At 40.1% G+C, this 13,203-nt stretch overlaps 1 protein-coding gene across 1 annotated transcript in view; it reads right to left on the bottom strand.

Moving 5' to 3' along the window:
* Positions 1-7,940, bottom strand: part of RBM44 (RNA binding motif protein 44) — a 31,390-nt gene extending 23,450 nt beyond the window's left edge. Inside the window, 4 exon segments of the mRNA XM_004620660.1 lie at positions 26-202; positions 1,650-1,708; positions 4,098-5,669; positions 7,929-7,940. Of these exon segments, the coding sequence (XP_004620717.1) occupies positions 26-202; positions 1,650-1,708; positions 4,098-5,669; positions 7,929-7,940 (1,820 nt within the window).
* Between the last annotated feature and the right edge of the window lie 5,263 nt (positions 7,941-13,203).

Genomic DNA, 13,203 nt, shown 5'->3' with positions numbered 1-13,203 from the left:
AAAACCTATAGAAACCAATAATCACATGTTTAATACTTTCCTATTTTGCATTACAAGTTGGTAAATATCATTACAATGGCGATGACACATCTGGTAGTGAACATGTAACAGGTGCAATTCTGCTTTAACGGCTCTCCGCATTATTTTCTGACAGCATTTTGAAGGCAAATCCTCCTCCATCTCATGGGCAAGTTCAAACTCCCTTTAAATTAAAAGACTACATTAGGCAAAATTCCATTCTGGGCTAATGACATGTCTTTTAATTTTGGGAGTGGTCACACCCGGCGATTCACAGGGATTACTGCACAGGGGTTAGTCCTGGCTCTGCACTCAAGAATTATTCCTGGCAGTGCTTGGGGGACCGAATGGGATGCTGGGAATCGAATCTGGGTCGGCTTCGTGCAAGGCAAACACCCTACTCACTGTGCTATTGCTCCAGCCCCCATGCCTTTAACTATTTAAAAAATTTCCCTGCAGGTTTAAACCAATTTCGACTAAAGCTGGAAGGCTGTAGGAAAAAACACACAGTAGTCTTAGAAGACAAAGATGTTGAGTCACACCTAAATAAATCATTTCTAAAAGCCAAGGAAGTGAAACATTCTTAAATTCATACTTCCCTTTTCAAAAAAAGAATTTCAATGTAAAGCATTGACTTTATCCAGAACCAATAGATTTTCAAACATGTGTTATTCTTTAAATAAAAAGCAGACCGAATTTGTGCTTTTCCTAATAATAGTCATTACTATAGCAACTTTTTGTGCTTTTATGTAAAAAAAAACTTGTTACTCATGTTTTGTTGAGTTAACAGTCTTGATCAGTCATTCCTCCTTGCTACTGTCATTTCTAGCTCTTTCAATACTTTTCTGTCTCTGGAAACATATTTAACTTCATTGGATTGAACTGGATTTAAACTGATTAGAAAAATTAAGAAATGATCTCAGAGTATAAAGGCAAATTTTGCTTTTCAGAATTCCCTATACATGCTCTGGCCTTCTGCTACTATATGAATTATAAGAGCATTTAATAATTTGAAATAAAACATTTAGTTAAAATAAATATTAAAATATCCCGTGAAAATAGCTATTTTACTCTTCAAATATATGACATTTTCCGAGGAAGCTAGTTTTAACCTTTATAGGGATCAAATCAAAGAAAATGAAGCTATACCTCATTATGTATTTGAGTTGGATAAATATGCCATAAACTTTTCAAGAATTACTGGGGTTGAAATTTCAGTCAGTGAAAATCTTTACTACACTGTCCTAATAATTTTTTGTTTTGGAGAACCTGGCAATGCTCAGGGGTTACTTCTGGTGGTGCTTGGGGGACCAAGGATACTGGGGATACTTACCTATTTCACTCTCTCTCTGGCCATTGTCCTAATAATGGATAATGGTTGAATCAGGTGATCTCTTAAAATCCCCTTTAACTGTATTGTTTGGGGAAGAGCACGCCCAGCAGTGCTCGGGGTTACTCCTGGCTCTGCCTGGGGACCATATATAGGGCCAGGGATCAAGCATGTATAAGGCATGAGCCTTAATCACGGTAATATCTCATTAATAACTTATTTAGAGTAGTTAAGTATACTATATGAAAACCAAATTATTACTCCCCCCATGTATATCTGCAAACTCAGACATTTAACTTACCCCTCAGGATGTTTCTTTAAATCTGTGTGATCACATGCTTTTCTTAATTCTAGTGACATCTGAAAATGTAATTTAAAAACAAATCAGAGATATCTGGTAAATAAATGAACAAAATTAAAAATTAATAAACATTTGGACTGTAAGACCAACTAGTGGCTACCAGAAGGGTAGGGGTAAAGACTGGGAAGAGGTGATCCTTGGTGTAAATTTGGAAAAAATGAAAACATGTTTCTTTTCTTTTTTTTTTTTGCTTTTAGGGTCATACCCGTCAATGCACAGGTGTTACCTCAGGAAACCACATGGGATGCTGGAAATCGAACCCGGGTCGGCTGCATGCAAGGCAAACGCCCTACCCCCTGTGCTATTGCTCCAGCCTCAAAACATTTATTTTCAATCTCATACATCTGAAATTTACAGGTTAGTGAACTACTCTGTGTCTATAGATCTCTGTATTTGTATCTCTGGTGTATAGAGAATCCATATAAAAGAAAAATACAGTAAACATCACATGCTGCACCTGGATTTCCAAACTGTCACTGTCATCCTGTAGCTCATTGATTTGCTCAAGTGGGCACCAGTAACGTCTCCATCATGAGACTTGTTACTGTTTTTGGCATATCGAATACATCACGGGTAGCTTGCCAGGCTCTCTGAGAGGAGTGGAGGAATCAAACCCGGGTCGGCCCCGTGCAAGGCAAACGCCCTACCGCTGTAAATGCCTTTGCTATTTTTTCACTGTTATCCTTTTAAGGAAAAGTTTTGATTTTTATTTTTTATAAGGGCTATGCCCCCTGGAGCTTAGAAGGGCTGGAAATAGTCCCAATATTGTTAGGCAAGCAATATGATGATGGTGACAAGGGATGCTCAGATCCGAGGCCACAGAGTCACCCCAAGGACAGAACTCTGGATCTCACACATTTCGTGCAAATCCTCTACCACTTAAGCCATCTTACCCAGTTCTAAAGTTATTTACTAATTTTTAATTTTATTTATTTATATGGTATTACAAATAAACTTATATATACAATTAATTTATCTATATGGCACTGGGATTGATCTCAGACATCAAATATGAAAAGCAAATGTTCAATTGCTGAGATATATTCCTGGTCCTTGAATCCTTTATTAAATAAAGACTCCCATTCTTTATTCTACTATTATTATCAGTGTTATTATTGAGAAGTCTGATGCCATTTATTTCTATTATTTTGCTATGAATTATTTTTCTTTCAAAACAAACTGAAACTAATTTGTTAAATATATAGAATACATATTAACTTAAAAGCAATTCCTGCTATCAGAGAGATGAAAAACTTAAAAGAAAGGTAAATACTACAATAAAAAGTAGTGAAATACTTGGTGAATTAGACAAATGCAATGATTTCAAGTGTTCAGAGGACAAGAAAACACCTTCATTTCTAAAGCAAAGAGTGGGAGAGCAAAATGGTTCACACAATGGTAGACATTTATTCTAAGAATTGAGTGAAACAGTTAAGAGAAAATACCAGCTCAAAAAAATAGCACAATATAAAGAAAAAAAAGAATGCAAAAGAAAATGCAGACAAGTGCTATTTTGACTACAGCATTAAGAAACATATAGATAGAAATGGAATGTACATACACAGCTATTCAAGTTGGCTGAGCACTCATGCTAAGGAGTCCAAAAGGACTATTAGCTCTGAAATTACCATTAGATCCATTTGGTATTTTGCACATTATAATTTAAAATGGATAACAATTAAAACAATATTGGAAGAAATGAGTTCAGGTTCAACTAACATTTATGATATGGACTTACATATGATTAGATCTCCTTCCTCTATTTGTTTTCTTTCCTATGACTGGAGTACCAAAGTGTTCAGGGTTGGTGAGTCTAATGTGAAATTAGACCAGCTCCCCATTCCAAACTGTAAAGCCAATTAATTACCTTTTGTTTTTGGGCCATAAGAAGTGCTGAGGAGCACCCTGGGAGTGTTTGGGGAACCTGCAGTGCTGGGACTGCACACAAGGCATGTGTTCCCGTTCTTGGACTCATCTCCCCAGGCCCAAAACCCAACTTCAAAAGAGTTTTTTGGGAACAGCTGCCACCAAAGAATAGGGCTGGTACAATCTGTCCGCCTTTTCCCTTCACTGAGCATTTTCTCCTCAAAGCCCCAGGAAGCCCTGCTAACTTTAGTAGATGAGAACATTAGTATTAGAGTAAGTACAGTACATCTTAATAGTCAAAATAGCAGCTTATTATTAATCTTTTTTTTTTTTTGGTTTTTGGGTCACACCCGGCGATGCACAGGGGTTACTCCTGGCTCTTCACTCAGAAATTACCCCTGGCGGTGCTCAGGGGACCATATGGGATGCTGGGATTAGAACCCGGGTCAGCCGTGTGCAAGGCAAACGCCCTACCCGCTGTGCTATCACTCCAGCCCCTATTATTAATCATATTAAGTTTACCTTATTAAGGAAATTTCCATTAGGTTTCAAGCTGTCAACTGAGAGAGATTTTCCCAACGAGCCCCTTGTCATCGGCATGTGGGAATCTTCGTTGTCTTGACTGCACGACCAGTCTGTATTACAAGCCACACTTCTTTGTGTCTCATGTTGCCATTCACCAGGCCGTTTCTTACTCATCATTGTTATCTCCGTGTTGCTTGATGTAGAGACCACAGAAGACCTTGTACTAGTTGCCCTGCTGGTTGTGAAGCAAGCCCTAAAGTCCGTAGTAACATCTACCATCTGGGTGACTGTGAGCACACCCCTATTCGCATCTGTCCTGGACTCACGGCGTTTCCCTTCCACACTGCGAAAGCAGGCTTTCTTGGTGGTACTGCCATTGGCAACTCTTAGGGAGTTCTCTTCTATTGCCTCATTATTTACCACAGAAATCTTTGGTAAAGTAGCAGAAAAGTCTAAGGCTTGGCTAGGGTTGTTTTGCATACTTTTATAGGGTGAACATGCATAGGCAGCTATTAGTGGTTCATCAAAAATAGAGGCCCAGAAAGTTTGGGCATCTTTACTGGGATGCAGCAATGTCTCTAATGCTTTGCCCTGTGCAACAATGCTAGGGTTTCCACGGTGCTGCACTGTTCTGTTATTAACAATTGCACTGCCACAAGAATCTTTACTTTTAGGTATTTGAGATTTGGCTGTACCAGTATCAATTTCTGTCTTTAAGGTCTTTTCAGGCTTCAAGAAACAACTTTTAGATTGAGATTCCTGTTTTTCAAGAGGACTGCACTTCAGTAAAAATTCATCAAATATTGTGTGGTACATTAAGCTCTTCTCTTTTTCCTTGCCTTTTTCATGCTTTGATTCAGGACTTTCTTTTAACATAACAGAATCCTGGGATACGGAGACATGAGATGAACCTTCTTGTTCATAAGCCTCAATGGAATCTAAAGAGATATTAGAACTACTTTCAAATTTAGCATATTTATCTTTTGGATTGTTAGCACCTTTAATAGCAGAACCTAAATTTCTTAACTCAACAGCTCCCAGACTGGCTGTTTTTTCTTGGTGGAAAGATAAATGGTTACTTCTATATTCTTGTTCTTCAGCACTGTGATATTCCTGCTGCGAATCTTCATCTATATCACAGTTTTTCACATCTTCAGCAGGTTTTTTACAATCATTTGAAATATTGTAGATTTTTTCCAAGTCAAAAGTCTTAATACCATGCTGTCCCAAAACATCCAAAAGATATTCCTCTCGTCTCTTCATTTCAGACTCTATTTCTGCATTTAACTGATTAAAACGTTCGTTATTTAGTTTTGACCCTGAATAAAGTATGGAATATGTTTCATTCAAGAAAGCATACTAAAGACTGTCTTCAAATGCACATGACTGTGAATGAGCGCTTCCTGTGTTATCTGGACTCACAGTAAAAGATGGCTCTGACAGATCTTTTTGGTCAGTTCTGTTGAGTTTTTTGTTATTAGCTCTCTGTTCCACTGCCAGGGAATCCCAGTCATCAAGAAAATTCATTTTGGCCTCATTACAATGATTGGAAGATAATAAATTTTCTTTCTTAGTATTAAAGGTTCATCTGATTTAAATGAGAAAAGGAGAAAATGTTAACATCATTCTGGAATCTAGACACCAAGAAAAGCCTCAGACATACTCTGGCCCACACTCTTCCCAGAGCAGAAATTAAAAGCTTTTAACATGATCTGTGTCCAATATCCGTGATGAATGGCTGCTGCTGCTGTAAACTGAATTGCGCTCTGCTCAAAATGTGTATGTTGAAGCCCTAACTTCCAACGTGGCAGTAATTATAGATTGGGCTACTGGGATAGATCACTGATCCCAAAATTTGTGTTCTTTTCAGAAAAAAAGAAATAATGCAGATGAGTGGATAAAGTACAACCACACAATGGAATAACACAGCTATTAGGAATGAAATCATGAAATTTGCCATACATGGATGTATATGGGGAATATCATGCTGAGTGTAAGTCAGAGACACAAAAAAAAATAGGAGGGAAGAAATAATGCAGTGCTTTCCTCAAGCAAGGAAAGAGAAACAGAATGATCACTCATTTGCAAGATATAAAGAAACACAAAAGGAGAAATATACTCAAAGGCAATAGAAATGAAGGCCACCAGGAATGGTCCTTAGTAAGGACCAATGTGAAGAGGGCAGTTAGCTCGGAGAGAGGGCCACCATGACAATGATAGTGGGAAGTGACCATCTGGACAAGAACTGGGTGCTGAAGTGATATGCATGATAACCCTTCAGTAATAGTATATATATGTATTGTTTTGTTTTTGGGGTCATAATCCGACGATGCACTCAGGAATTACTCCTGGAAGTGCTCAGGGGACCATATGGGATGCTAGGAATTGAACCTGGGTGGACTGTGTGCAAGGCAAACACCCTACCTGCTGTGCTATCGCTCCAGCCCCCTTCAGTAACAGTATTGCAAGTCACAGTACCTAAAAAGGAAAGGAGAATGAAAAGTGTCTGCCATAAAGGCAGGCTGGGGAGCAGGAGGGAAACTGTGGTCACTGGTGGAAGGTAGTGGACACTAGTAAAGAGACAAGTGCTTGAATACTGTACAACTGAAATTCAATCATGGACAACTTTGTAATTTTTTTTTTTTTTTTGCTTTTTGGGTCACACCCGGCGATGCATAAGGGTTACTCCTGGCTATGCACTCAGGAATTACCCCAGGAGGTGCTCAGGGGACCATATGGGATGCTGGGAATCGAACCCAGGTTGGCTGCATACAAGGCAAACGCCCTACCCACTATGTTATTGCTCCAGCCCCCAACTTTGTAACTTTGATTCTCACAATGATTCAATAAATTTTTTTTTTTGCTTTTTGGGTCACACCTGGCGATGCACAGGGGTTACTCCTGGCTCATGCACTCAGGAATTACTCCTGGCGGTGCTTGGGGGACCATATGTGATGCTGGGAATCGAACCCAGGTCGACCATGTACAAGGTAAATACCCTACCTGCTACCTGCTGTGCTATCGCTCTAGACTCAATTTAGTAAATTTTTAAAAAGGAAGCAAAAAACCAAAATAAAAACCAGCAATGGGGATGGAGCGATAGTACAGCTGGGTGTTTGCCTTGCACGAGGCCGACCCGGGTTCAATCCCCGGCATCCCATATGGTCCCCCAAGCACCGCCAGGAGTAATTCCTTAGTGCAGAGCCAGGAGTAACCCCTGAGCATCACTAGGTGTGACCCAAAAAGCAAAACAACAATAACAATAACAATGCAGTGCCTTTCTTAAGTAAGCAAATAGAAAGCACCCCCAATTACATTAGGGAAATAGGAAGCACCCCAACTGCAACACCCTCCCTCTGATGTTCCAGCATCTCCAGGGAGGTGGTATCCCCCACTTTGGGAAATACTTGGCTAGATGATGTCATGAAGGTGAGGTCCTTAGGATGGCCAACCCTAGGACTCTGGCCAGCAGAAAGTCCGTCTTTCCTGACCCACCTTTGCCCAGCAGAGTACGCACTGGCTCTGCTCTCCAGATTCCCTGGCAGACCTTTAGAAGGCCCACTCTAGGACCCCTGCAAATGGGAACTGCCAGATTTCTCCTGTCCCAGGTCGGGAACACTTACTCCTATGCTCAGCACAGAGCATGTGGGACACATTCATCCCCAAAACAACACAACTGTCTTTTTACCACATGCTATCTCCCTCCTCATCTTTCATGGGGAACACACTTTGGATTCTTACAGTGAATTCACTCTGGAGTGGCCTGGCTGCCCCAACCATATCATACTGATATGCTAGATCCCATAATCTTTTCCCACAAAAACTCACAAAAGCAGCCATGGTGATAAGAAATTGCAGAGCCCTAAATTATAGCCTGAGAAAGGCAGAGCCAATGACACTGAAAGCCTTCCTGAAACCCTAGTGTGAAAACAACTAGTTAATGACAAAATTGGTTGGGGTAGCCTGCACAGGGAAGAAAGAGGGGAAAATTCATCGGAATCCCTCAGAGAGCTGCCTGGTGGGGAACTGGGGACACAGGAGGTGAACTGCAAAGGCTCTCTGCCAGAGAGCAACACACATGCAATGGGGAAGCAATGGGAAACGCCACTAAGCCGACTGAGCGCAGAGAGCAACCTGAAGAGTCAAGTAGTGTTAGCAGGGCTCAAAGAAACAACGGTACAGGCACAGAAAGCATGAGGTCAGACAGGAGAAAACTACAACCAGAAGCGACAGAACTAAAGAACTTGGTAGGCGAAATAAGAAACGCAATGAAGGTCTTGGTAGCAGAGTGACAGCAGCTGAGCAGTGAGATCCAAATGGGATGCAGGAAAGTTCTGGAAAATAACACAAGATGGGAAAAAGTCTCAAAGTAAATGAACAGCATGTGAGAGAACTAAGCATAAGTTCAAGAGGAACGACATAAGAATTTCTGAATTCCCGGAGGAACAGGAAGGCAATTCTGATGAAGAATCATTGATTAGTCAAAGAAATCATTGCTGAGAAGTTCTGAGTTGAGGAGTGTATGCAGATTCAAGAGGCCCAAAGGGTCCTGTCTAAAGACATAAATAAAGCACTCCAAGACACATCATAATTAGGACTATGAAAGCCAAAGAGACAGAATATTAGAAGCAGCAAGATCTAAGAAGGAAAATTACATACAAAAGAGCTTCTTTCAAATTCACAGTAGATTTAACCAGTGAGACCCTGAAAGCCTTAAGAAAATGGTGGGATATAGTAAGACAACCAACAAAAAAGTCCCAAATAACTCAATGATACAAACACCTCAACAGCTAGATACTCTAACCAGCTAAATTATCTTTCAGACTTGAATGACAGCAGAGCTCCCCAGGAGAGTAACTGCTCAGAAACTTCACAGCCTTGCAACCAACATAGTAAGAAGCTTTGAGGGGCTTCTTTAAGACAACTTCACAAACACTTGTAACTCCTACCTAATGATGACAAAAATTACTTTATGTCAATAATACTTCTCAATGTCAGTAACCTAACTGCACCAATCAAAGGAAACAGAGTGGATGAAGGCAACTGAACCCAATTTTCTGCTGACTATAAGAGACTCATTTAAACAGTCATGACAAATACAGTCTCAAAGCCAGAAGTCAGAAAACAATATATCAAGCAAGTAACTCCTTTAAGGTCAGGGTGGCAAGACTTAGGCAACACCATCTTCCTTCAAGTTAAAAAAATTGAGGAGAGGGATAGTCATTTATTTAATTTATTTTTTTGCTTTTTTTGGGTCACACCTGGCGATGCACAGGGGCTACTCCTGACTCTGCACTTAGGAATTACTCCTGGCGGTGCTCAGGGGACCATATGGGATGCTGGGAATCGAACCCGGGTCGGCCTCGTGCAAGGCAAACGCCCTACCTGTTGTGCTATTGCTCCAACCCCGGGATAGTTATTTCTTAATGGCCAAGGAATAAATATAATGAAAAACTCTCTCCCAAACATTTATGCTAATGAGGGACCACCAAAATATTTAAAAATACTAACAGACCTGAAGGAAGATATTGACAAGCAATGAAGACTTCAACACTGCTTTATCATCCCCAGGCAGACCAACTAGACTAATAGTCCACAGAGTTCTGAAGGAAGAAATGGAAGAGATGAGATGAGCAGACAGATTTTCAGGCTAAAGAAATATCACTGAAATTCCAGAAACAGATTCTCAGGTATATGACAATTCAACTTTGATAAAAGAACAAAAATATGAAATGGAGCAAGGAACTTCAACCAGTAGTGCCAGAAAACTGGTATGTCACATTGAAAGAAAAAAAAAAATCCAGACCCCTAACATAGGCACTAAAGGCAAATCAAAATGAATTAACAACCTCACTATCAGACCCACAACAATAAATTATATTTAGAAAAACATAGGTAGAACCTTTCATGACATTAAATCTAGAGGTAACTTCAATCATTCAATGACACTGGGTGAAAAATGGAAGCTAAGATAAACAAATGAGACTACATCCAATTAAGAAGCTTCTGCACACCAAAGAACCAGAATAAAAAAAACAGCTCAAACACCAGCAGTAAATATTTGCCCATAGTTCATCTGATCAAGGACTGATATTCAAGATACATAAAGCACCTTGTAGAACTTAACAAGCAAACCACAACCAACCCCATCCAAAACTGAGGCTAGGGGAGACAGGAACAGAAATTTGCTCAAAGACAACAAAGATGGTCAAAATGTATATGAAAAATGCTCTCCATCACTTATTATCAAGGAAATACTAATCAAAACAATGAGATATCTCACACTAATGAAACTAGCACATATCACAAAAAAACAAAAAATCAGCAATGTTGGCATGGATGTGGGGACAAAGGGAACCTCATCCACTGCTGGTGGGAAATGTCTACTGGTTCAGCCCCTTTGGAAAATAATATGGATATTTCCCAAAGAAAAGAAATTAGGCTCCACATGATCCAGCAGTTCCACCCCATGGGCCCAAAAACTATTCAGAAGAACATTTGCACTGCAATGTTCGCGCAGCACTATTCACAAAAGTCAAATTCGCAAACAACCCAAATGTTCAAGGTAAGATGATTTGACAAAGAAACTGGTACTCAGGCACAATGGAGTACTACATGCTACAAAAGACAAAATCATATTATTTACTGCTATATGGATGTGGATGGATCTGGAGAGTTAAACTGAATGGAATTATCAGAGGCGAGGAACAGACACAGAATGATCTTTTTCATTGGTAAGACATAAAGAAGCATAGTAGGGGAATAACCAATGTCCAAAGGCAATAGAAAGTGAGAGCTTATCTTCAGCTGGAAGCTTACCACAGGGGAAGAACAGGCAAGGAATAGGATGAGGAGGGGACATTGACACAATGGTGGAGTAAAGTAGACCCTGGTGGAGGGTGAAGTGTGGGAATGTTTTATGCATGAAACTATCATAAACAATATTGGAGGGGGTATGGTGGGCCAGCGGGTCAATCTGTACCTGCGGGCGAGAACATCAGCAGCCTGATGGTGCTTTCAGGCTTCCTGATACCCCAAAACTGCTGCTGTGCCTTCAGCCAGACCCCAACAACTTGGGACCAAGTTTACCAAGAACGGCCAAAAGTTACACCCACAAACCACCTCTGGCTCAGCCATAAAGCTCATTTTTTGGCTTTATTTCAGAGACCCATAAATAAAACTAGAAAGAAATTAAAAGCCACAATTAATCTCGGACCCGCATGCTGAACAGACAGGGGTAAATCGGAAGGGTGTGGCTCAGCCTGAAGCCTGCCCAAGCAGAGCCTGTGGCAGCCACTTGCTTCCACAATCCAAAATTGCTGCCATACCCCCAGCCTGACTCCACTGTCTCAGGACAGACCTCACCAAGATATAATCTGCTGAAAATTTGGGTATATGGGTTTTGTGATTGCAATCTCCAGGCTTTCTCGGAGTTGGGATGGGCTACCTCCCCCGACTTCCCTGTACTTCGGAAGTCTCAACAGTTGCATCCATACCCCTGAGCTGCCACCCAATTGAAAAGCTACTCTAGCCTTACCATCCCGATAAAAATACTGAATGCCCTGAACAAAAACCATGACCTCTTAGCACCTATATTGCAAAGCATAATGCACAAAAGGAAGAGGAGAGAGAGCAAGAAGGAAAGTGTCTCCCATAGAGGGAAGCTGGGGATGGGGGATGAAGTGTTGGGGGATGGTAATAGGGAAACAGGGACATTGGTGGTGGCAAATGTACACTGTGGAAGGATGGGTCCAGGATCATTCTATGACTTAAACCCAATTATGAACAGCTTTTTAATCATCCATCGAATGGATATTCAATTAAAAATTTAAAAAGTAATGTGGAGTTCATGACCTATTCAATCAACTTAAACAGTGGCGGAATAAATAGCACTACTCCTACACTGAAAAAAAAAGTATTGAAAACCAGTGCATAAACTAAAAACTTTTAAAAAAGACACCAGAAAGCCTATCATCTCTTTTCATTCACTGCAAGAAGAGGTTGTCACTAGCAGGTGGAAGAGCACTTACAAAAACTCATCCATGCTAATACTCTAATTAAGGATTTCCAGCTTCCAGAACTTGTGCACTCACAAGTTTGTGTGTGTGTGTGTCTTTGTGTTGAGATCACAAAGTCTATGTGATTTTTCTATGACATATGATTGCTCCAGATGCCTAAGAGAGTAGACATAATTCTTCTAGGAGCGAGGTGTTTACTATTTATCTGGCTGTTTTTCCACTTGGGAGATATGGATGCTTTCTTGTGGAAGCCTGACCACTGGGGAACAAGAACAGGCAATCTGAATTCATACTCCAATACCATACTTAAGGCTCTCAAGGGTCCTAAGAAAAGCAGGGATATAATATTGTTTAAGAGGCTAAGAGTTATATTGACAAGCAAGTAAATATTTGAGAAGGAGCACTCTTCTACAGAAACTTAAGTGTTTTTTAAACAAAATAGGTATTTTTGAAGCAAAATCATTTTACTGAAATTTACTTAGAGAAATGTAAGGAACTATAAAGAGATACACAGGCTTCTCCAGAAGGGGGGAAAGTCCAAGATAGACATTTTTAAAGGAAAAAAATAGCATGTACAAAGTTAGCAGTATCAAAGAACATGGAATGTTCAGGAAAGTGTAAGCCAATTACCTGAGTGAAACAGCACAATGGCAATGACAGGAGCTGATAGGATAGACGAATAGAAAAGCGATCTTAAATTGTGATCCCAGAGATAGTCCTTTAGGTATATGGACAATCAAACTCCAACAAAGGAGCGAGGAACATGACTGCAGAGCAAAAAAAGCTTCTTCAACAAATGGTGATGAACAAACTTGTCAGTCCCATGTGAAAATATGAACTTTGACTCCTGTTTCACACCAGGAACAAAAACCAATTCAAAATGAATTAAAGACTTTGGTGTCAGACCTGAATTTATAAATCTCCTCATATATTATTTTGAAAAAAACAAAACAAAACACAACATAGGGAGAGCCCTTCATGATACTGATTCTAGAGGCAACTTCAATCACTCAATGTCACTGACCTAGCAAATTGATACAGATAAAAAAAAAGTGGGACAACACCAAATTGAGAAGCTTCTACAC

The sequence above is a fragment of the Sorex araneus genome, chromosome X (genome assembly GCF_027595985.1).
Source record: "Sorex araneus isolate mSorAra2 chromosome X, mSorAra2.pri, whole genome shotgun sequence".
Taxonomy (NCBI): Eukaryota; Metazoa; Chordata; class Mammalia; order Eulipotyphla; family Soricidae; genus Sorex; species Sorex araneus.
Note: the sequence above shows the minus strand (reverse complement) of the source record. Positions and strands in the feature narration are given on the sequence as shown.